Source organism: Vipera ursinii (assembly GCF_947247035.1).
Source record: "Vipera ursinii genome assembly, chromosome: 7".
Lineage (NCBI taxonomy): Eukaryota > Metazoa > Chordata > Lepidosauria > Squamata > Viperidae > Vipera > Vipera ursinii.
The window spans coordinates 75856981-75880034 of NC_139521.1; the positions used below are offsets into that span (position 1 = coordinate 75856981).

A 23054-nucleotide genomic window follows, 5' to 3' on the forward strand; every position below is an offset into this window, starting at 1 on the left:
TTCCCTTGTAGGAGTTGGTGATGGCCATCAAAACCAACCAAGCCTAGAGTTGTTGGACCCCACAGTCCAACCCTGAACTATGGATATTCTCTTCTATTAGTCCAGACCACCTTGCCCGTGGTTGTTCAAATCACAATCACCAAACCCTGAAGCTCAACAGATACCAGTCATGGGAACCAACCTCATTATATTGACGGGAGACAGTGGATCAGCAAAGAATCATTCAAGACCATCTAAGCCAGGGGTCGGCAACCTTGGCTCTTTTATGACTCGTGGACTTCAACTCCCAGAATTCCTGAGCCAGCATGGCTGGCTCAGGAATTCTGGGAGTTGAAGTCCACAAGTCATAAAAGAGCCAAGGTTGCCTACCCCTGATCTAAGCCATCTTCAGCCCGTGGAATCCAGGAATCCGCATCCTGTAACCACCAAATGGATGGCAACCTTAAAAAGCCCCTTTGAGTTGCAACGGTCCAAGAACCAACTGCGCCGACTTCACCACCAATTCCTGTGCCAAAAACACTTAAAGAGCGGAAATAGGGGCCTTCGAGGTCTTCTAGTCCAGCCCCCTGCTCAAGCAGGAGAACATCCTAAACCATCACACTTGCCAAAGATCAAACCCCATATTCTTTTTTCAGTCCAAACCGAGCTGCAGAGGTAGCGGCAGTTATGAAAATGTATTCAAATTAAGTCAATCAGTTAAAAGGGTGATGATTAATCAACCAGGAATTCTTCCCCTGGCCCTCATTTTTATGCATTAAGGTATTCTGCACTTTGATATGAACTGAAAATTGCTTTTCATCCTTTTTTTTTTTTTTGGAAAGTACCCAAACTTCCAGATACGCATTTCAGAATGACAGAATAATAGCAGAATAGCAATAACAGAGTTGGATGGGAACTTGGAGGTCATCTAGTCCAACCCCCTGCTCAAGCAGGAAGCCCTATACAATTTCAAACAAATGGTTGTTGCTAAGATATTTTAATTTAGTAGCTGGAAGAGTCGAGATACAATGAGGCAGAATACACAGTTGTGGTTGATTGGTTGGAGACAGAGAGAGAGGTGGCTCCTGCATGAGGCAATCTGTTCTGTGATTGGCTGCTGTGGGTAAAAGGGGGTGTTTCCACGTTTCCCGCCTTTTTCTTTGTGTGTGCTCTGCGATTTACCTCATGATGATGTTCCTGTGTTGATTTTACCTCATGATGCTCCCGTTGGCCTGACTTGACTGATATAAATAAAGATGTTAAATATATTCATTTATAGAAAACTACAAGTTCATGTCAGCGTCTATGCCTGACTTCATTTGGACAGCTGCTGTGCAATTCCCTGACAGCTGTTCAGTCTCTTTTTGAAAAACTCCAGGGTTGGAGCAACCCACAAACATGTTCCACTAGTTAATTGTTCTCAATGTCAGGAAATTTCTCCTTAATTCCAGATTGTTTCTCTCCTTGATTAGTTTCCATCTGTTGCTTCTTTTCTTGCCTTCAGCTGCTTTGGAGAACACAAGGTGAAGGCTTATTCAAGAAAATAGAAAACTGGGTTGGAAGGGACCTCGGAGGTCACCTAGTCCAACCCCCTGCACAAGCAGAATACCCTATACCATTCCAGAAAAATGATTGTCCAATCTCTTCTTAAAAACCTTCAGTGATGGAGCACCCACTACTTCTGGAGGGAAGCCATTCCACTGGTTAATTATTCTCACTGTCAGGAAATAAGAGTTGGAAGGGACCTTGGAGGTCATCTAGTCCAACCCCCTGCTCAGGCAGGAGAGACCCTATGCCATTCCAAGCAAATGGTTGTCCAATCTCTTCTTAAAAACCTCCAGTGATGGAGCACCCACAACTTCTGGAGGGAAGCCTTTCCACTGGTTAATTGTTCTCACTTTCAGGAAATATCTCCTTAATTCCAGGTTGCTTCTCTCTAATAAACTAATAGTTTCCATTAATTGCTTCTTGCCCTGCTTTGGAGAACAGACTGACACCCCCTCTTCTTTGTGGCAGCCCCTCAAATGTTGGAAGACTGCTATCCTGTCCCCCCCTAGTCCTTCTTTTCATTAAACTAGACCAGGGGTAAGCAACCTCGGCTCTTTTATGATTCGTGGACTTCAACTGCCAGAATTCCTGAGCCAGCTATACTGGCTCAGGAATTCTGGGAGTTGAAGTCCACGAGTCATAAAAGAGCCAAGGTTGCCTACCCCTGAAGTAGACCTATCCAGTTCCTGCAACCATTCTTCATATTCTCCATCCCCCTAATCATGTTTGTTGCTCTAAAAATCATCTTTATATCACAGCGACCAAAACTGGATGTAATACAGGTAGTCCTCGATTTACAACAGTTCATTTAGTGACTGTTCAATGGCAGGGGAAAAGGTGACTCGTGACCATCTTTCACACTCATGACCATCGCAGCATTCCCCCATTGTCACATGATCAAAATTCAGATGCTCGGCGACTGGTTCCTATTTATGACGGTCGCAGTGTCCCAGGGTCATGTAATCCCCCTTTTGCAACCTTCTGAGAAGCCAAGTCAATGGGGGAGCCCAATTCACTTGACCACTGCAATGATTCACTTAACAACGGTGGCAAGAAAGGTCGCAAAAATGGGCCAAAACTCATTTAACCAATGTCTCGCTTAGAAACATACATTTGGGGCTCACCCTGTAGTCGTAAGTCGAGGATTAGCTGTATTCCAAATGGGGCATTTCAGCTTCCCTGTAAGACTTCTTGAACAGTTCTCAAAAATAAATTGCTTTAAAGATAATAAATTGCTGATCTATTAGGGAGGCTAATTTTTTCTTCTCTTTCTGTCCTCCCTGATCGGGGCCAGGAAGAGCTGGTTTGGCCTTTCAATCCAGAAAAGGAAGAATAATCAGAGAAAACAGAGAGAGGACCGTCTTTTTTCCTTTAAAAATGCAAAACAAGGGTTCTCCCCAATTTGCAACGCAGACGCAAAAGTGAGGCAAACTCCCTCTTTCTCGGTGCAATTCCCTAAGGAAATAACTTTTCCGTCCACTGTTTTCTCCAAGATCTGTTTAGCTAAGAAACGAGAATCCAGAGAGAGAAAGAGGGAAAGTACGGTGGTAGCGGTGGAGGCAATGCAGGTAGTCCTCGACTTACGAGCACAATCGAGGCCGAAATTTCTGCTGCTAAACGAGACAGTCGTTCAGTGAATTTTTGCCCCATTTCTTGCCACAGTTGTTAAGCAAATCACTGAAGTAACAACGTTGTTAGTGCAAATGGAACCAACTTCCCATGGAACTCAGGACTGCCCCCGACCTTCGCTCATTTCGCCGGGACTTGAAAACCTGGTTCTTCGAGCTGTTTGGCCCAGACTGAGGGGTTTTAATTTAATTTAATTTAATTGGGTTTTAGTTTAATTTCAGGGACTGTAATTTAATTAATAGTTTTAATTGATTTTAATTTTGTATGCTATGTATTTTAATTTTCCCTGTAAACCGCCCTGAGTCCTACAGGAATAGGGCGGTATATAAATTTAAATAATAAATAATAATAAATAAATAAATCTGGCTTCCCCATCGACTTTGCTTGCAAAAGGGGATTCCCGGGACCTAGGGACCTTGCAGCCGTCATAAATATGAGTCAGTTGCCGTGTGTCTGAATTTCAACCACACGACCGCACTTGTGAGCGTGCAAAACAGACATCAGTCACTTTCTTCAGGGTCGTTATACCTTCGAACGGTCATTAAATGAACTGTTGTTAAGTTTATCTGCAGACGTTGGGCTTACATTTAAACAAAAAAGCATTTAAACTTTTGTGCCTGGAGATCGCCGTGAAGCCTTACACGCTGGACAAAAAACTTGACCAAGTGAATCATAGTTTGTTGAATGTTGGACGGGGGCCTGGTTGGTGATCAGCCAAACCAAGCAAATGGTTATCGTGGTTACACGTGTTGGCCCATCTCTTTTTGTAGCTGGGCTACAAAATTTCTCAATCTCAGCAGCTTTAAGCTGGGTGACTTCAACTCCTGGGAGTTGAAGTCACCCAGCTTAAAGCTGCTGAGATGGCTTTTCAATGACTGATGAAAATTTGGTAAAGCAAATTAGAAATCAGGGTCAAGCACATATCAAACGGATATATCTTGCACTGATACAAATTGATTCAGAGACAGAACTTGTTAAAGATTGTATGATAAAGTGGGCTCAGAATTTTCAAGAAGTCATTACAATGGATACTTGGGAAAAGATTTGGGTGAGAAATGTAAAATTTACGCAAGCTCAAAATTTAAGAGAGAACTTTTATAAAATGTTTTATAGGTGGCATTTAGATCCTAAAAAATTAGCAAGTATGTATCCGAACTGCCAGCCTAAATGTTGGAGGTGTGGTGGTGAAGATGCAACGTACTTTCATATATGGTGGACCTGTAAAAAGGTTAAAGCTTTTTGGATTAAAATCTGGTGGAATATGCAGAAGATATTTAAGAAAAGGATAAAGTTTTGTCTGCAATTGTTTTTATTGGGCATAATTACGGATACTACTGTCGTGGACACTAAGTTGATGTTGAATTTAATTACGGCAGCGAGACTTTTAGTAGGGCAATATTGGAAGAAGGAAGAACTGCCGACTATAGAAGAATGGACTTTAAAAGTTTCCAACCTGGCGGAAATGGCAAAGATCTCGGCGTATTTGAAAGACCATTCGCAACAGATATATATTGTGGAGTGGAAAAAATGGATTGATTACATCCAGAATAAATATGGGACTAAAAAGTTTCATTTAGCATTTGAATAAGTATTGATGTGATATTTATATTGCTTGTAGTCATTTTATAAGAGTTAAAGTGCGATAGACTTAATAGCTTATGGTTGTTTGCATATGGTAGATTATGATTGTTGTTACTTTTATACCTTGTATTTAGCTCTGGGAAGTCGGGGAGGGGGGGAAGGGGAGGGAGGGAGGTGTTGGGGTGGGTTGGGAAGAGGGGAGGGGGTTGGGAGGGGTTTTGTTTTGTTAAAGATAAAATGTACTGAAAAACTTTTCAATAAAAAAAAAGCTGCTGAGATGGAGAAGCACGGATCTAAGATAGGCTTGTGTGGTACAAGTAGTCCTTGACATACAGCCACAACTGAGGCCAACATTTACGTTGTTAAGTGAGATGTTGGTTAAGTGAGTTTTGCCTCGTTTTACGACCTTCCTTGCCACCGTTCTGAAGTGAACCGCGGCAGTTGTTACGTTAGTAAGACGGTTGTCAAAGGAATCTGCCTTCCCCCATTGACTTCGCTTGTCAGAAGGTCACAAAAGGGGATCCCGTGGGCCCTGGGACGCTGCGACCGCCGTAAGTATGAATCGGTTGCCAAAGCCTCTGAATTTCGATCAGGTGGCCCGTGGGGATGCTTCAAAGGTCATAGCTGAAAAAACGGCCAGAAGTCAACCCTTCTTAGTGCTGTGGCAGTGTGCTTCGAGCGGTCATTAAGCGAACTGTTGAAAGTTGAGGACTATCTGTATTTGAAAGGTTTGGTCAATATTGCACAGAGAAGTTCCAGAATGTTAATGAATGAAGAGAAGGGGGCCAGAAGTGAATTGACACGTTGGGTATGATAAAGAGATCCCCTCTGTGCCAAATGTCTACGAAAATAACCAAGCTCAGAGAGTAACAAGGACCCACAGTCCTCCTCCTCCTCCTCCTCCTCTATGCAAACCCCTCTCCTTCTAGCACTGATGATGTTAGCTAGTTGGGTCATGCAACGTCTGCAAGGAAACCATCCAGCTCAGAGAGCACCCAGGACCCCACAGTCCTCCTCCACCTCCTCCTCCTCCTCCTCCTCCTCTATGCAAACCCCTCTCCTTCTAGCGCTGATGATGTTAGCTAGTAGGGCAATGAAACATCTGCAAGAAAACCAGCCAGCTGAGAGAGCAGCAAGTTTTTATGTGTCCCTGCTCACAGTTTGAGGAGTAGTGATGAATCACCTCTCAATTCCCCCTGGAATACCTAATTCTAGGGCCAGTGTTTGTTCTCCTAAGGAAGAAGACTTAGGAACCATTTCCTCCGAAAACAAGTAGGAATTACAAGGAAACTAATAACGGGGCAGGTCTCCTCAGAGAAAAGAAACTGATTTTGCTAACATTTTAGAACAGCCGTTTGCGGTGCTGGTCATCCTTGACAGAAACCATCACGGAGGACCCTAAAAAGGCAGCTTCTCCCATCACACAGCACAACCACCCTGATCCAGCTTTCTCCAGCTTTTGCCTGACTACAAGTCCCATGATTCCAAGCCATTGCGTTGGCAGGGGATGATAGAATTATTGGTTTGATCCAGGCAGGAGATCTCGTATTACGGAAAACGGAAGCCATCCTGAACTGGGTGCTTCCAATTTAATTCCAACCAGTTGCAGAAATATTCCTTCCTTCCTTCCTTCCTTCCTTCCTTCCTTCCTTCCTTCCTTCCTTCCTTCCTTCCTTCCTTCCTCCCTCCCAATTCCTTCCTTCCTTCCTTCCTTCCTTCCTTCCTTCCTTCCTTCCTTCCTTCCTCCCTCCCTCCCTCCCTCCCTCCCTCCCTCCCAATTCCTTCCTTCCTTCCTTCCTTCCTTCCTTCCTTCCTTCCTTCCTTCCTTCCTTCCTTTCTTCCTCCCTCCCTTCCTCCCTCCCAATTCCTTTCTTCCTTCCTCCCGATTCCTTCCTTCCTTCCTCCCTCCCTCCCTCCCAATTCCTTCCTTCCTTCCTTCCTCCCTCCCTCCCTCCCAATTCCTTCTTTCTTTCCTTCCTTCCTTCCTTCCTTCCTTCCTTCCTTCCTTCCTTCCTTCCTTCCTCCCTCCCAATTCCTTCCTTCCTTCCTCCCAATTCCTTCCTTCCTTCCTTCCTTCCTTCCTTCCTTCCTTCCTTCCTTCCTTCCTTCCTTCCTTTCTTCCTCCCTCCCTCCCTTCCTCCCTCCCAATTCCTTCCTTCCTTCCTCCCGATTCCTTCCTTCCTTCCTTCCTTCCTTCCTTCCTTCCTCCCTCCCTCCCTCCCTCCCTCCCAATTCCTTCCTTCCTTCCTTCCTTCCTTCCTTCCTTCCTTCCTTCCTTCCTTCCTTCCTTCCTCATTTAATCACACACTTCATTCGTTCACTCACTTATTCCTTCCTTCCTCTTCCTTCATTCACTCACTTCTTCCATCCATTCATTCACTGATTCATTCATTCATTTTCTATAGCTGCCCATCTCAGTTAATGACTTTGTGCAGCTTTGCAATTCAAAAAAAATAAGATTACGGGTAAAAACTTTTTAAAACATTTAAAAGCAGTAAAAACAATAGAAAAACATCCCGAGTAAATATACACAGGAGCGGCGATCCAGGTAGTCCTTGACTTAAAATAGTTCATTCAGTGGCTATTCGAAGTTACAACGGCGCTGAAAAAAATAACTTATGACATTTTCACACTTACGACCATGGCAGCAGCACACACCCGCCCAGGGTCACATGATCACAGTTCCGACGTTTGGCAACTGACTTGTATTTATGACAGTTGCAATGTCCCGGGGATTACGTGATCCCCTTTTCCCACCTTCTGATGAGCCCAGTCAAGGGGGATTCACTTAACGACCGTCTTACTCACTTAACAAATGCAGCGATTCATTTAACAAGGGTGGCGAGGAAGATTGCAAAATGGGACAAAACTCACTTGACCAGATAAATCGAGGACTCTCTGCATTGCAGGATAATCCTCCTTCCCCCAGTTCACCAATTAGTGAGTGCTGGATTATTTATCAGAAAATCTGCAATTCTGGATAAAATCGTTATTGAGACAGAGAGACCCACGCTTAGTGCAAGACTCTGGAGTTGCAACGAAGATTGAGGTAGCTCTTCCTTTGATTAAGCAAATGCGTAAATAAAATGAATGACTGGTGCATCATCCTTGGCACATCATCATCATTGTCATTTTAGCCACTGCCCATCCACTGCAGAATGAAGGCTTCCTCCTCATGTTTCCAACCAACATGATCCTAAGCTTTCGTTTCCCAATTGGGCCCTTGCTTTGCACTTACTCTCTTTAAAGTAACCTAATACCAGAGTTGGGAGGGACCTTGGAGGTCTTCTAGTCCAACCCCCTGTTCAAGCAGGAGGCCCTCTGCACAAATGGCTGTCCAGTCTCTTCTTCAAAACCTCCAGTGATGGAGCACCCACAACTTCTGGTGGCAAGATGTTCCACTGGTTAATTGTCCTCACTGTTAGGGAGTTTCTCCTTAATTCCAGGTTGCTTCTCTCCTTGATTGTTTTCCATCCGTTGCTTCTCGTCCTGCCTTCTGGTGCTCTGGAGAATAAGTTGACCCCCCTCCCCTTCTTTGTGGCAGCCCCCAAATATTGGAAGTGCTATCGTGTCACCCCGAGTCCTGATACAGAATAACAGAGTTGGAAGGGACCTTGGAGGCCATCTAGTCCAACCCCCCCCCCGCTCTAGCAGGCTGCCCTCTAACATTCCAGACAAGAGGCTGTCCAGTCTCTTCTTGAAAACCTCCAGTGATGCAGGAGCCACAACGTTCGAGGCAAGTCTTTCTACTGATAAGGTTGTTCTGTCAGGAAATTCCTTCTTACTTCTAGGTTGCTTCTCTCCTTGAGTAGTTCCTACCCGTTGCAAAACCACTTTCAGGGACTGGCGGGTTACCTTCACATTGTCTGTCTGTCTGTCTGTCTGTCTGTCTGTCTGACTCTCTCAGTTTTCTGCTACTGCTGACTTTTTTTCAAAAGACGATACTGGAGACAGCCCTAAAGCCAACAGCCCAACGACACTTTCAGCTGTGATCCTCGTGTGCGACAACGGGGGATTGGGTTTCTTGCTTACTGTCACCTGCCGATCCCTCGGGAGTTGCAGGCAGACGGTCTTAATTCCAGTTTCCTGTTCCTGGTTTTTCCTCTCCCCCACCTCTCATTCTGCTTGTCTGCCCCACCCCGCTCAGATATCGTACTTCAGTTTGTTCCAGAAATCAAATGCTAACCAGATTTCTTTGGATGCTGCCTCTGGAAGCCCAGAGTTGAATAGGATAGATAGAATTAACAGAGTCGGAATAATATAACAACAACAATAATAACAATAAAGTTGGAAGGGACCTTGGAGGTCATCTAGTCCAACCCCCCTGCTCAGGCAGGAAACCCTATCCCATTTCAGACAAATGGCTGTCCAGTCTCTTCTTAAAAACCCTCCAGTGTTGGAGCATTCACCACCTCTGGAGGCAGGTGGTTCCACTGGTTAATTGTCCTCACTGTCAGGAAGTTCTAGGTTGCTTCTCTCCTCGATCAGTTTCCATCTGTTACTTCTGGTCCTGCCTTCAGGTGCTTTGGAGAAGAGCTTGACTCCCTCTTCTTTGGGGCAGCCCCTGAGATACTGGAAGGCTGCTATCCTGTCACCCCTCGCCCTTCTCTTCGTTATACTAGACATACCCAATTCCAGCAACCGTTCTTTGTATGTTTTAGCCTGCAGACTTCTAATCATCTTTGTGGCTCTTCTCTGTACCCTTTCTAGAGTCTCGACATCTTTCTTACATCGTGGTGACCAAAACTGGATGCCGTATTCCAAGTGTGGCCTTACCGAGGCCTTGTAAAGTGGTATTAACGCTTCACGTGATCTCGATTCTATCCCTCTGTTAATGCAGACTAGATGTGTGTTAACCCAGTGATTCTTTGTGTATCTCTGAAAAGTGAAGCAATTGATGCAGAACGCAGCTGCGTGGGTAGTGTACGTACTCCTCCCACGATCACGGGGACACGCCTGCAGCAGCCGTAAGTGCTTAAAACTGGTAATAAGTTGCCTTTTTGGGTGCCGTCGTAACTTTGCTCACTAAACCAATTGCTGTAAGTCCAGGACTACCTTAGGTTGTAATTTTGACTGGTCGTAAGTTGGGGATCACCTGCGTATAGACGCAGCCCTCTCAAATGTCTGTCGCTAAGCAAGACAGCGGTTAGGCGAGTTTTGCCCCGTTTTTACCATTTATGACCCCGCAACCGTCATAAACCTGAGTCGGCTGCCAAGCGCCTGAATGTCGATCAGGCGACCACGACAGTCGTTAAGTGTGAAAAACAGTCCAGAGTCACTTTTTCAGTGCCCTTTTTAAAAAAAAAAAAAAAAAACATCCATCGGCCACTAAATGAATTGTTTTTAAGTCCAGGACCACCTGTAACTCTCCTGCTAGGTATATTTATATTTTGGATGTTTTTACTGTTCCTTTTGCTCTGTGTGTGTGTGTGTGTGTGTGTGTGTGTGAATCTGGTGGAACTGCTCCAAAGCGGCACCTGAGGGCCCCCCTCCCAAAAAAAACCCCAATGTTCTCCCTCTGCTTTGGGATGGCTTAGAGATGTCTTTCCCGGCACTTCCCAGGGGGCCAGACTAGATGACCTCGGGAGGGCCCTTCCATTGCACCATCTCACCGTTCTTTCGCAACTTGCCCCTCCTCCTCCTCCTCCTTTTCCACATGTGCTTGGGGGTGGTGGGGGTGGGGAGGCTGGCTGGCTGGTTGGGGGGCTGGCTTGCACCTGACGCCCCCCCCTCAAAAAGAAAGAAAGAAAGAAAGAAAAGCTAGCCCTCCGGTGCGTGCAGAGGAGGAAAGGAAAGGATTAGAAGGGGGAAACTTCCTAACTGCAGCTTCCCTTTCCTGCACCTGCATTTAATTCTGCCTCCCTCTCCCCAAAGGCCCCAGGAATGAGGGAGGGGGAGGAGGAGGGGGGGAGAGGCGGCAGATGGGGGGGGGCTCCGCCAGTCCCCGACGCTGGAGAAGCTTCCATCAATTATTCAAAGAAATCCGAGCACTTCCTAGCAAAGCAGGCTGGCTCTTACAGGAAAAGGCACCTCGGTCCGTGCACCGGACCGCCGCCAGGAAGCCGCGGCGAGGAGCATCATAAAACACACGAAGAAGAAGAAGGAGAAGAAGAAGAAGAAGGAGAAGGAGAAGGAGAAGGAGAAGGAGAAGGAGAAGGGGAAGGGGAAGGGGAAGGGGAAGGGGAAGGGGAAGGGGAAGAGGAAGAGGAAGAAGAAGAAGAAGAAGAAGAAGAAGAAGAAGAAGAAGAAGAAGAAGAAGAAGAAGAAGAAGAAGAAGAAGAAGAAGAAGAAGAAGAAGAAGAAGAAGAAGAAGAAGAAGAAGAAGAAGAAGAAGAAGGGTTGCAGAAATTGGGCTCGGCCATTCTGGAGAAAAGAAGGACTAGCGGGGACACGATAGCAGCCTTACAGTGTTTGAGGGGCTGCCCCAAAGAAGAGGGAGTCAAGCTCATCTCCAAAGCGCCTGAAGGCAGGACAAGAAGCAACGGATGGAAACCAATCAAGGAGAGAAGCAACCGGGAATTAAGGAGAAATTTCCTAACAGTTAGAACAATTAACCAGTGGAATGACCAGAAGTGGTGAATGCTCCAACACTGGAAGTTTTTTAAGAAGAGACTGGACAGCCATTTGTCTGAAATGGTATCGGGTCTCCTGCCTGAGCAGGGGGTTGGACTAGATGACCGCCAAAGTCCCTTCCAACCCTATCATGTTCTAAATTTTAGGAATCCAACGTCATGAGTTCAAAGCCTTGTCACCATTGGCTCCACAGAGCACCATTCACTCATTGCAACAACCAGATCTGAAGGACCAGGGGTGACAGGATAGCAGTCTTCCAATATTTGAGGGGCTGCCACAAAGAAGTGTGTGTGTGTGTGTGTGTGTGTGTGTGTGTGTGCACCTGTCCTCTAAAGCACCAGAGGGCAGGACAAGAAACAATGGATGTAAACTAAATCAAGGAGAAAAGCAACCTGGAACTAAGGAGGAACTTCCTAACCGTAAGAACGATCAGCCAGTGGAACTGCTTGCCACCAGATGTTGTGGCTGCTCCATCACTGGAGGTTTTTAAAAAGAGACTAGACAGCTATAAAATCTCCTCCGTTAGTAAGGGGCTGGACACACACACAGAGAGAGAGAGAGAGAGAGAGAGAGAGAGAGAGAGAGAGAGTGAGTGTAATCTGCCTGGCTTCATTGGGGTGAGTCATCTTGCAATTTCCCCCAAACCAGCCAGAGGAAGCTGGGGTGGGGGTGGGGGTACGACCACAATTGAGCCCAAGCTTGATGTTGCTAAGCGAGACATTTGTTAAGTGAGTTTTGCCCCATTTTACGACCTTTCTTGCCTCCGTTGTTAAGTGAAACCCCGCAGTCGTTAAGGTAGTAACACAGTTGTTTAGTGAATCTCGCTTCTCCGTGGACTCTGCTTATCAGAAGGTCACAAAAAGGGATCCCGTGACCCCGAGGCACTGCGACCGTCATAAATACGAGTTCAGTTGTCAAACCTCCGAATGTAAATCAAGTGACTACAAGGATGCTGCAACGGTCGTCCGTGTGAAAAGCCATCTTAAGCCCCCTTGTTCAGTGCCGTTGTAACCTCAAACGGTCACTAAACCAATGGTGTAAACTCTCTACTGGATACCTAAAACCATTGGGAATTGACAACAGGAATGGTTTAATTAAAGACACAAAAGTCTTCGTACTAAGTCTTCTGTTGTGACAGAAGGCAAGGACCCCTTTTCAACTTCGAACAGCTTGACTTCATAAGTCGAGGACTACCTGTACAGGCACCCCTGCCACAGCTGTCTGTGTGCGAGTGCGAAACAACCTGCGCTTCCCTTGGGGTTTCCAGGCTCCGAGGCCTCCATGGCCCTGTGGGATATTAAAAAAAACAAAAAACCACCCAAAGCCAATCCAAACGCCCATAGAAATGAATCGGGTCTTTTTTTGTGTCCAAAGAAGGCCGAACCCATCAACGGCAGGCCAGGAGGGGATGGCAAGCCCGTTCAGCTACTTGCCCCATCAACTCTGTTCGCGCAAAACGCTCGCGCAAGCATCGACCCACTCGAAGTGAGGGCTTTGCACGAGGCTATGCTTTCCATGAGGAAAAGAGAAACCCATTTTTGTTTTTTTCAAGCCGGCAAAAAAAAAAAAATCCCACCGATTTTAAAAGTCACAGCCGGAGTCTCGGACGACGAGGGGATGACGCGAAACAGCGACCGCTTTGAGCACGATTTGGTGTGGGCCCCGTAAGCATGGGATCCTTTCTTCACTAGTCCAAAGTTTTGACCCGCAACCCAGGGTGGTCCTCTCAGCCCGGAAATCACCAGCCCCGGTACAGGTTGGCCCAAACTGGAAAATCCAGGCAGACTTCTCAAGAAAGCAACACAGGGCCGAAAGAGGGGGGAAAAATCTGCATTTTGGAGAGGACTTTGCTCCTTAAAGCCTCTAGTCCACAGGTCTGCAACCCGTGGCTCCGGAGCCACATGCGGCTCTTTCAGCCGACTCTTGCGGCTCCCAGTCCTCTGCCACGTGCAGTCCCAAAAAAAAAGTGGGACTAAAAAAGTTCAACCAATCAATTCAAATATGCAGGGTAGGTGCATATCTCGCCCTCGGCTCCACTCTTCAGTCAAACCCTGTTCTGCGCATGTGTGCATGTACACGCATGTGCACACATTTTTTGCGGCTTCCAGCTTTTCCTTTTGTAAGGGAACCGGTTCCGAGTGGCTCTTTCACTGTTTCAGGTTGCTGACCCCTGCTCTAGTCGGTTCGTGGAACCAACCGTCCGGCAATATTCTGGCAACGTTCTGGCAGATGAAGAAATACCACTTTACAAGGCCTTGGTAAAATCACAGCTGGGATATTACATGCGGTTTTGCTGGCCGCGATATTAAAAAGATGTTGAGACTTTAGAAAGAGTGCAGAGAAGAGCCACAAAGATGATCAGGGGGCCGGAGGCTAAAACATACAAAGAACGGTTGCAGGAATCGTGTGTGTGTGTAGTTTAATGAAAAGAAGGACGAGGGGGGGACATGATAGCAGCGTTCCAGTATCTAAGGGGCTGCCCCCAAAGAAGAGGAGGGGTTCCACCTATTCTCCAAAGCACCCGAAGGCAGGAGAAGAAGCAAAGGATGGAAACTAGTCAAGGAGAGAAGCAACTTGGAATTAAGAAGAAATTTTGTGCTGCGAATTTATCAGTGGAGGTTTTCAAAAAGAAATTGGACAGCCATTTGTCTGGAACGGTATAGCGCAGGGGTAGGCCACCTTGGCTCTTTTATGACTCGGGGACTTCAACTCCCAGAATTCCTGAGCCAGCCATGCTGAGGAGAAAGGGAGAGGTTTCCATACTGAGCCATGCTGGCTCAGGAATTCTGGGAGTTGAAGTCCACCAGTCATAAAAGAGCCAAGGTGGCCTGCTCCTGGCCTAGGCCTAGGCCGCTTTATGACTCGTGGACTTCAACTCCCAGAATTCCTGAGCCAGCCACGCTGAGGGAAAAGGAAGAGGTTTCCAAGCTGAGCCAGGCTGGCTCAGGGATTCTGGGAGTTGAAGTCCACGAGTCATAAAAGAGCCAAGGTGGCCTGCCCCTGGCCTAGGCCTAGGCCGCTTTATGACTGGTGGACTTCAACTCCCAGAATTCCTGACCCAACCACGCTGAGGGAAAAGGAAGAGGTTTCCAAGCTGAGCCAGGCTGGCTCAGGAATTCTGGGAGTTGAAGTCCACGAGTCGTAAAAGAGCCAAGGTTGCCTACTCCTGGTATAGCGGGTTGGACTAGATGACCTCCAAGCTCCCTCCCAACTCGGTTATTCTGTTAGGTTAACCGCGAATTCAGATCAAAACTCCAAAAACCCTCCTTACAGCTATAAAAATGTGATCCCCCAAAGCTGCAAATTTCGGAGCGGAGATTCCCTCTCATAGAATCTTCTCCTCAAAATAAAAATATGACGTGTAAATTCCCTTTCCATCCCCACCCCCTCAAATTGACCCTTTATCCACCGATGGTTAATTTCGCAGCTGAAAAGCAAATCCTGCACGTGGGCCACAAGCGATATTGTCTTCTCTGCATCTGTTTTTTTTTAAAAAAACTAATTTATCTATAAATTGGGACTGGTTTTTAGGCATGTTGTTGTTTTTTTTTTAAAAAAAAATTAAAGCCTGTACGCTGGTCCAGAGTTAGTTTCGCGTGAGACGGGGGGGGGGGGGGTTGTGCACATGCAACAAGTAAATAAAGAAATTCTAAAAACCGGCTCTCGTGGAATCTTTTCCCCTGTGTGTTTTTCAGAATTTAACACAACAGATCAGCAGGGAGGACGTTTTTGCTGCCTGGTTGCAGAATTCCAACGTCCCTTCTTCCTTAGCTGAACTTAGGCCGCAAGGAAAGTCACCCTCAGCTGCGTCCTATCTTAAAATTAGCGCCTTCATTTCTCCCTTTATTATTTTTTTTTTGTAAACAAAGCTAATTCTGCACCCCAAGGGGATGGGATGATGATGGTGATGATTAAAGATTTAATCTTCAATTGGATTCACAGTCTGGGACTTGTAAAAAAATGTTAAGAGTTCAAATCCTAACCAAGGACCTAAGAGCTGTTAAGGCAGTTCCGCGTAGGGTAGGGTGTGTTTTTTTCCCCCCCAAGAGTCAGAATATTCAGGTCTAATAAATTCAAAATTTCCACCTATTGAGGCAGCCCTTTGCGTATTGCTCCAAGGGCTCCTATTACTATTGGTACAAACATTATTTTCTTCCTCCACAGTCGCTCAAGTTCAATTTGCAGATATTTCGTTATTTTTTTCCTCTTCAACTTCCTCTTCAATCATCTGGTATAGCAACATCAGGGAACCAGATGTTTTTAATAATAATAATAATAATAATAATAATAATAATAATAATAATAATAATAATAATAATAATAATAATTGCACAGTCAGACAGATGTTCAGACTGGATTTGGCATTTTTGTCTACCTATTGAGTCCTTACCAAGGACCTGGGATAGGCAGATGTGGATGTTTGATGGTATTATTATTATTATTATTATTATTATTATTATTATTATTATTATTATTATTATTATCATTGTCGTCGGTGGTATTATTATTATTATTATACATGCATCACAAATGCTTTCCAAGGGTTCCTAAGTGGCTGACCCACCCTAGACCATCATGCAGCCCGGTAACTGAGATTCAAGATTACAGGCGGTCCTCAACTTACGACAGTTCATTTAGTGACTGTTCAAAGTTACAACGGCACTGAAAAAAGGCACTTAAGACCGTTCGCAACCGTTGCGGCATACCCCTGGTCAAAGGAATCCAAATTCGGACGCTTGGCAACCCAGCTCATGTTTTATGACAGTCGCACCGTCCTGGGGTCGTATGATTCCCCCTTTTGCGACCTTCTGACAAGCGAAGTCAATGGGGAAGCCAGATTCGCTTAGCCACCATGCTATTAGCTTAACAACTGCAAGGATTCACGTAACGATGGTCACAAAATGGGGCAAAAACCACTTCATAAATGTTTCACTTAGTGACAGAGATTTTGGGCTCCGTTGTGGTCGTATGTCGAGGACTACCTTGCCTTCAGGACTGATCCCACCCTAAGTTTGAGCCTTTCTCCATGTTCTCATGCCATAAACAAACATCCTCGCTTAACGGACATCAGAGTCCTTCCGTACAAGCAAGAATGTTCCCAGACCTGCCTCGGAGAGGCAGAGCGATTGTGGCTGACGGTTCGCCACCAAACTCAAAGTGACGAATTCACCCATCTTGCTATTGAGTTAAAACACACACACACACACACACACACACACACACACACAATTCCAGCCTTACGATGCTGGATGTAGACTGCCCGACTCCTCCTGACACGAGCAAAACCTGTTTATTCAAACGCATGCGCCCCCGCACCATCAAATGCATATTTTGGGGTTGGATCCCAGTGTTGGTGGCTGATTAAATTATGATTTATTTCTATTTATCTCCTCTGCCGACTGCCGCTGTCGGTTGCACTTTAGGGACGGAGCAAGACAAAGCTTGAAGAGCCACAACGAGTTAAGTCTGCACGTAGCAGCTCCCACTTTCTCCCATCAAGGGCAGATCGGCTAAATTTCCCCCCGGATTAGAATTCAGATGTTAAACATTATAGGCACAGAGATGTCCAAGCGTTTGTTAGAATTTTTTTTCCCTTTTCTTTTCTGGATTGCAACTGTACGAACGTTGTTTGAATCCCTTCCGGCTGTTCTCTTCGGCTTGCAAGCTGCTTTGCTGATCAGGTGGACAGAAAGGCAGGGCGTAGGTCCCACGATCGGTAAAATAAAACACACACAGCTTTGCCGCAACAAATGGAAAAAAGGGTTTGGTCCTTTTTAATCTGGCTTTGGAGACGACTTTCTCGGAAAAGGCCCTGATGTTGGGAAAGATGGAAGGCAAAAAGAAGGGGACGGCGGAGGAGGAGATGGATAGATAGTGGAAACCACCACAAAGATCTCTTTGATAGTTTGAAAGGCAAAAAAAAAAAAAAAAAGTGGAAAGAAGGCCACACATAACTTAAGGCAGAACATCAGCAAATAGCCCGAGCCTGCAAAGATGAAGTCAGGAATTTATTTATTTATTTATTTCAATTCCATTTATATCCCGCCCTTCTCCGAAGACTCAGGGCGGCTGCTAAGGCTCACAAGGAAATATGAATAAGTCAAAAATAACAACAAACACACACGCCCCCCCCCACACACAAAAAGCTTCTTTCAACGTGAAAAAAAAAGAAAAAAATATATCAAAGAAACGATTGGGTACGTGATTAATGGGAGAAAAGGGCAAACGCCAAGCAACAGGGAGAAAGCAGAACGGCTTCCGTGGAACCGGTTGCCTCCAGAAGTTGTGGGTGCTCCAACGCTGGAAGTTTTTAAGAAGAGACTGGGCAATGATTTATCTGAAAGGGTGCAGGGTCTCCTGCCTGAGCAGGGGGTTGGACTAGATGACCTCCAAGGTCCCTTCCAGCTCTGTTATTCTGTTTCGTTATTCTAACAGTGTCACGGACACAACAAGCATGAATTTGGGCAGACTTCGGGAGAGAGTGGAGGACCAGGCGGGCTGGTGGTGCTGTGGTCCATGGAGTCACAAAGAGCCGGACACAACATAGTGACTGAACCATCGCGACAATAAATCTGGCTTTCAAAGGAAGTTCAACGTATGGCGATCTCTCTCCACCTCCAAATTCAGCGAGGCTTTGCTGGGCAGCATTGTTCACTCTGCAACCGAAGTACCCATCCCTCAGCTCCTCACCCCACCGGGCAGAGAAAACGCACAGCCCACAATTGAAAGAGAGAGAGAGAGAGAGAGAGAGAGAGAGAGAGAGAGGGAGAGGGAGAGATGAAAGGAAGGAAAATAAGTAGTTAGATGATGTAGGAAGGAACTAGAAAGAAGTAAGAAGAAAAGTTGGACTTATTCTGATTCACTTAGATAAATCTAGAAAAAATTATGGGGTGGATTTTTTTTTTAAAAAAAGTGGCTCACTCTGATTCCATGAAAGAGAAAGGCAAGAATATAATTTATGGGGTAAAGAGGTGATGTTTCCTTCTCGTTGGCACAAGATGTAGAAGATAGATAGATAGATAGATAGATAGATAGATAGATAGATAGATAGATAGACAGACAGACAGACAGACAGACAGACAGACAGACAGACAGATAGATAGGTGATAATAGAGATAGATAGAAAGAGATGAGATAGATAGATAGATAGATGAGAGATGAGATAGATATGGATGGATAAATGATAGATAGATAGATAGATAGATAGATAGATAGATAGATAGATGAGAGATAGAAGAGATAGATAGAAAGAGATGAGATAGATAGAAGAGATAGATAGATAGATAGATAGATAGATAGATAGATGAGAGATAGATAGATAAAGATACAGACAGAAGAGACAGATGATAGATAAAAAGATATGATAGATATGATAGATAGATACAGATAGATAGATAGGATAGATAGACAGATAGAGAGAAGGATAGATACATAGATATAATAGAGAGAGAGAGAATGATAGAGATGAAAGATAGAGATAAAAGATGATAGATAGATAGATAGATAGATAGATAGATAGATAGATAGATAGATAGATAGACAGACAGACAGACAGACAGACAGACAGACAGGGCAGACAGGCAGGCAAGCAAGCAGGGAGGGAGGCATTTCTATCCGGGCCAACTTTAGAATAAAAAAATAAAACAACGAAAGACAGTAACGCTTCTTTCTGAATGAATTCAGCCCAGATGGTTCAAACAAGAATGAGGAACATTTCAAAAATGTGGAGGCTTGTAAGGACCAACCGCTGCCTTTCCCAGACTGACTCCTGGGAAAGTCAGATTTCATTTACGGAAAGGTTTGCTCCAGGGCCAAAACTGGAAAGAGGGAAATGTTGCCACGATAGACTCTGGAGAAGCAAGACAGCAAAAATCTCTCCTCCTCCGTCGTCCCCGTTCTCCTTTTGCCCTCCGTCTTTCCCAACATCAGGGCCTTTTCCGAGAAAGTCTTCTTCGAAGCCAGGTGAAAAGGGCTAGTTTCCATTTGTTGCGACGTAGAGTCCCTTAGCTTGGGGCCCCTTCCTCCATTCTTTAAGGAGACCCCCTTCACGTCGTCGCCAGGCCAAAACTGCCCAATTACGGCCTGATCCAGCAATCGGTAAATGCATATATTTTTTTCCCCAGCGTGCCTTGACCGACTGTCACCCACCAAGCCAGAACTACGTGACGCCTTTGCAGGACTCAACCGGAGCAGCCTAGCCCTGCCTCAGAGACCCGAACCACAGCCTAGAAACAAGTTGCACACCGAACGCAGAACCGGATTAAATCTCCAACGATGGAATAAGCAGACATCCTTGCCTCTTGGCTAGCAGTGATTGAGGATCAGAGACAGGCTTTGGAGGGGGGGCAGTTTAAGGGGCACCTTTTGCTCTGCGCTCATCCTGACGGCGCCGGGCAGCTCTGGAGTGGACGGTCCACAGAAAATATAGAAGAAGAAGAAAAAAAAGTGGGGGGATATCTTTTCCAGCAACTCAACAGGAGCACCGCAAGATTGGAAGACGTGGAGAGACCTGGAGCATAGAATCGCCAAGAGTCTCACTGGTTAATTAATTGTTCCAGCTGTCAGGAAATTCCTCCTTAGTTCCAGGTTGCTTCTCTCCTTGATTAGTTTGCTTCTTGTCCTGCCTTCTTCAAGGGCTTTGGAGGATAGCTTGACCCCCCCTCCTTTGCGGCTGCCGCTCAAATATTGGAATATTATTATCATGTCACACCCCCCCTAATCCTTCTTTTCATTAAACTGGACATCCCCAATTCCTGCAGCCGTTCTTCATACGTTTTAAACCTCCATACTCCCCTCCCCCCCCCCCGGATCATCTTTGTTGCTCTTCTCTGCCCTCTTTCTAGAGTCTCAACATCTTTTTTACATCGTGGCCACCAAAACTGGACGCAATAGTCCGAGTGCGGCCCTAGCAGGGCATTGTGAAGCGGTGCTCTAATTAAAGGTTGAGCTCTGAAAGGTTTGGAATAACTGTGTGTGGTGGGAGAAAGTGAGCGCTGAAAGAATGGGATCAATTAGAGAAGGGTTGGATAATGAGAATTTACAAACTGCGTCGCAAGATTCCTGCGTGGGGAACCGTCTTCAGACTGTGTGTCGGGCCTGGTATGAAACTCCCAACAGATGGGGAAGGCTGGCACGGCAGAAAGATGATGAAGATGTGAATTTGGATGACATGATAACATCTTCCAATATTTGAGGGGCTGCCCCAAAGAAGAAGAGGGGGTCCACCTCTTCTCCAAAGCCCCTGAAGGCGGGACAAGAAGCAACGGATGGGAACTAATCAAGGAGAGAAGCAACCTGGAACTAAGGAGGAATTTTTCTGACGGTGAGAACAATTGACCAGTGGAACTGCTTGCCACCAGATGCGGTGAATGCTCCAACACTGGAGGTTTTTAAGAAGAGACTGGACAGCCCTTTGTGGTCCAGGGTCTCTTGCTTGAACCTGGGGTTGGACTGGAAGACCTTCAAGATCCCTTCCAACTCTTGTTATTCTGCTTACACTTGTACACTGCAGTATTTGTCCACAGGATGGATTGTGATGACATGTTCTAATATTTGAGGGGCTGCCACAAAGAAGGGGGGGCTGCCATGAAGAAGGGCTGCCTGTTCTCCAAAGTGCCCGAAGGCAGGACAAGAAGCAACGGATGAAAACTAATCCAGGAGAGAAGCAACCTAGAACTAAGGAGAAATTTCCTGACAGTTAGAACAATTCACCGGTGGAACTCCTTGCCTCCAGAAGCTGTGAATGCTCGAACACTGGAAGTTTTTAAGAAGAGACCGGACAGCCATTTGTCTGAAATGGGATAGGGTCTCCTGCCTGAGCAGGGGGTTGGACTAGATGACCTCCAAGGTCCCTTCCAGGTCTGATATTCTGTAACTGGCAGATACTAGGATCCAATTCTGTGAGAATCTTACGGGGTGCGGGGATGAGTTGGGAAGGGGACAGACCCCTCCCCTCTCTCTCTTTCTCTCTCTCTGTCCTTCCCACCTCCCCATTCATTAGCTATGCAAGTTAATTCCTGATTTCCTTTGTTTAACCAAGCTGAGTCCCCCGTGCCCAGCCAGATTGGATGTCAAAAGGTCAGGGGACATTGGTGATCGATAGGAAATCAATTTGAATCCAAAAGAACCAGCTCCCCTTATTCGCCCAAGCCCTGGGTGGAATGATTCATACAACCCCGGTTTATTGACAGGCTGGAAGAGGCAGATTGGAAAGCAAGAGCCAAAGGGAGGGAGGTGGGTTTGAGATGCGGGCAAGTCCAGCGACAAAAGAAAATAAAACAGGTCCTCTTTCCGTACTTCCAGAATCGGGAAAGATAATTAAAGCTACGTAATATTTTTTTTTGATATTTTGCCTGTGTGTGTGCGTTGTTTTTTTAAAAAAAAGGAACTTTAGAAGATAACTCGAAAGTTGGGGGAAAAAAAACAAAACACGGCAGAGATGATGGGTGTTACTAAAGGAGAACTCAGCCTCGCTCTTATTTCTAGCAGGATTCGGCTTTTCCATCCAGAAGTGTGACTTTACTTTCGAGGAACATTTTTCCGAAGCACCAAAGTCCCAGCAACGTTCCACACAACAGAGTCTGTCGCCTTCGCACAACGGCTGTGTTGTCGTTCGTCTCCTGCAGGGATACCCAGAGAGGACCGGAGGGTCCTCGAGGAGCACCAACAAAGGGGGGTCTTCTGCATTTCGAGGGGGATGCTTAGATGCGGCGGGTGGGGTGTTCAACTGCTTAGCCCAAACATTCAGGGCCCCCCCAGCCTGAGCGCTGACCATCACAACCACCGTCTCCAACCCCCACCGCCACCCCCGTCCTTTGCAGCCACTCAAACAAGCATCCCCGTGCAAATCAACATTCCTGGTTTGTTCCTTCCCCTTCGGACCAGATCCTAACCCTGAAACAGCCCTTGGCATTTGAGAGGGGGGTGGGCGGGCTTCTCCTGGCGGGAAGAGGTGCCCTCTTCTGCTCTGGCTCTCCACCTCTTGAAGAACAGGGGGGGGGGCAATCGGAAAAAGCTTGTGCCCAAGCCGGAGGGGAAACTGAGGCAGGGCAGGGAAGTGGGAAGGGAACAAGCCCAGGGAGGTAGGTGCCCTCCCCTCCTCTGGAGGGGGGAGTAGAAGGAGAAGGATGGAGTGTAAGGGGGGGGGTTCCATCTCTAGCGTCCTACCTTTGCAGGGCTGTGTGGGCATCCAGGACCCCAGTGGTTTGCATCCAAGACCGGACAGCCGAGAGTCCCCCTCCGCTCAGGGGCTCCTCTTTCATGGTGAGCCCCCCTCTGGCCAGGCTCTCCTGGAGGGAGAACATCAAAACTGCCTTTTAGCGGGCGAGAGGGGTGTGTAGTTGTGTGTCTGTGTGTGTGTCTGTGTTGTGCTCGTCGGGTGGGCGCGGGCGCGCGTGCCTTCCTCCAACCAAAACAATCCCAGCCCCCAAAGCAGGGGCTGTTGGGGGGGGGGGTTGGAAAGAGAGAGAGAGAGAGAGAGAGAGAGAGACAGAGAGAGAAAGAGAGAGAGAGAGAGAGAGAAAGAAAGAGAGAGAGAGAGAGAGAAAGAAAGAGAGAGACAGAGAGAGAGAGAGAGAGAGAGGGAGAGAGAGAGAGAGAGAGAGAGAGAGAGAGGGAGAGGAGGGGGCGGCTAGGAAGAAAGTTTGGGGGTCTCCTCGCTTTCCGTGCCCGGCAGCCCTCCGGCGAGGACGGGAAGGCGAAGGGCTGGAGGCAGAGGCTGAGACCCCCTCCCCAAGCCCAGCCTG

The 23054-nt window shown here is 46.5% G+C and overlaps 1 protein-coding gene and 1 long non-coding RNA gene across 2 annotated transcripts in view; one reads left to right on the forward strand and one right to left on the reverse strand.

Annotated features, from left to right (window-relative positions):
• Nucleotides 1-23054, forward strand: part of LOC310643138 — a 366287-nt gene that overhangs the window by 323875 nt on the left and 19358 nt on the right. The gene's annotated exons all lie outside the window — the stretch shown is intronic.
• The window catches only part of LOC310643571 (transcription factor COE3-like), a gene marked incomplete at its 5' end in the record, with an annotated part of 62493 nt that overhangs the window by 38270 nt on the left and 1169 nt on the right, over nucleotides 1-23054 (reverse strand). The window contains one exon of the mRNA XM_083368044.1: nucleotides 22477-22598. Coding sequence (XP_083224170.1) covers nucleotides 22477-22598 — 122 coding nt within the window. The remainder of the gene's footprint in view (nucleotides 1-22476; nucleotides 22599-23054) is intronic.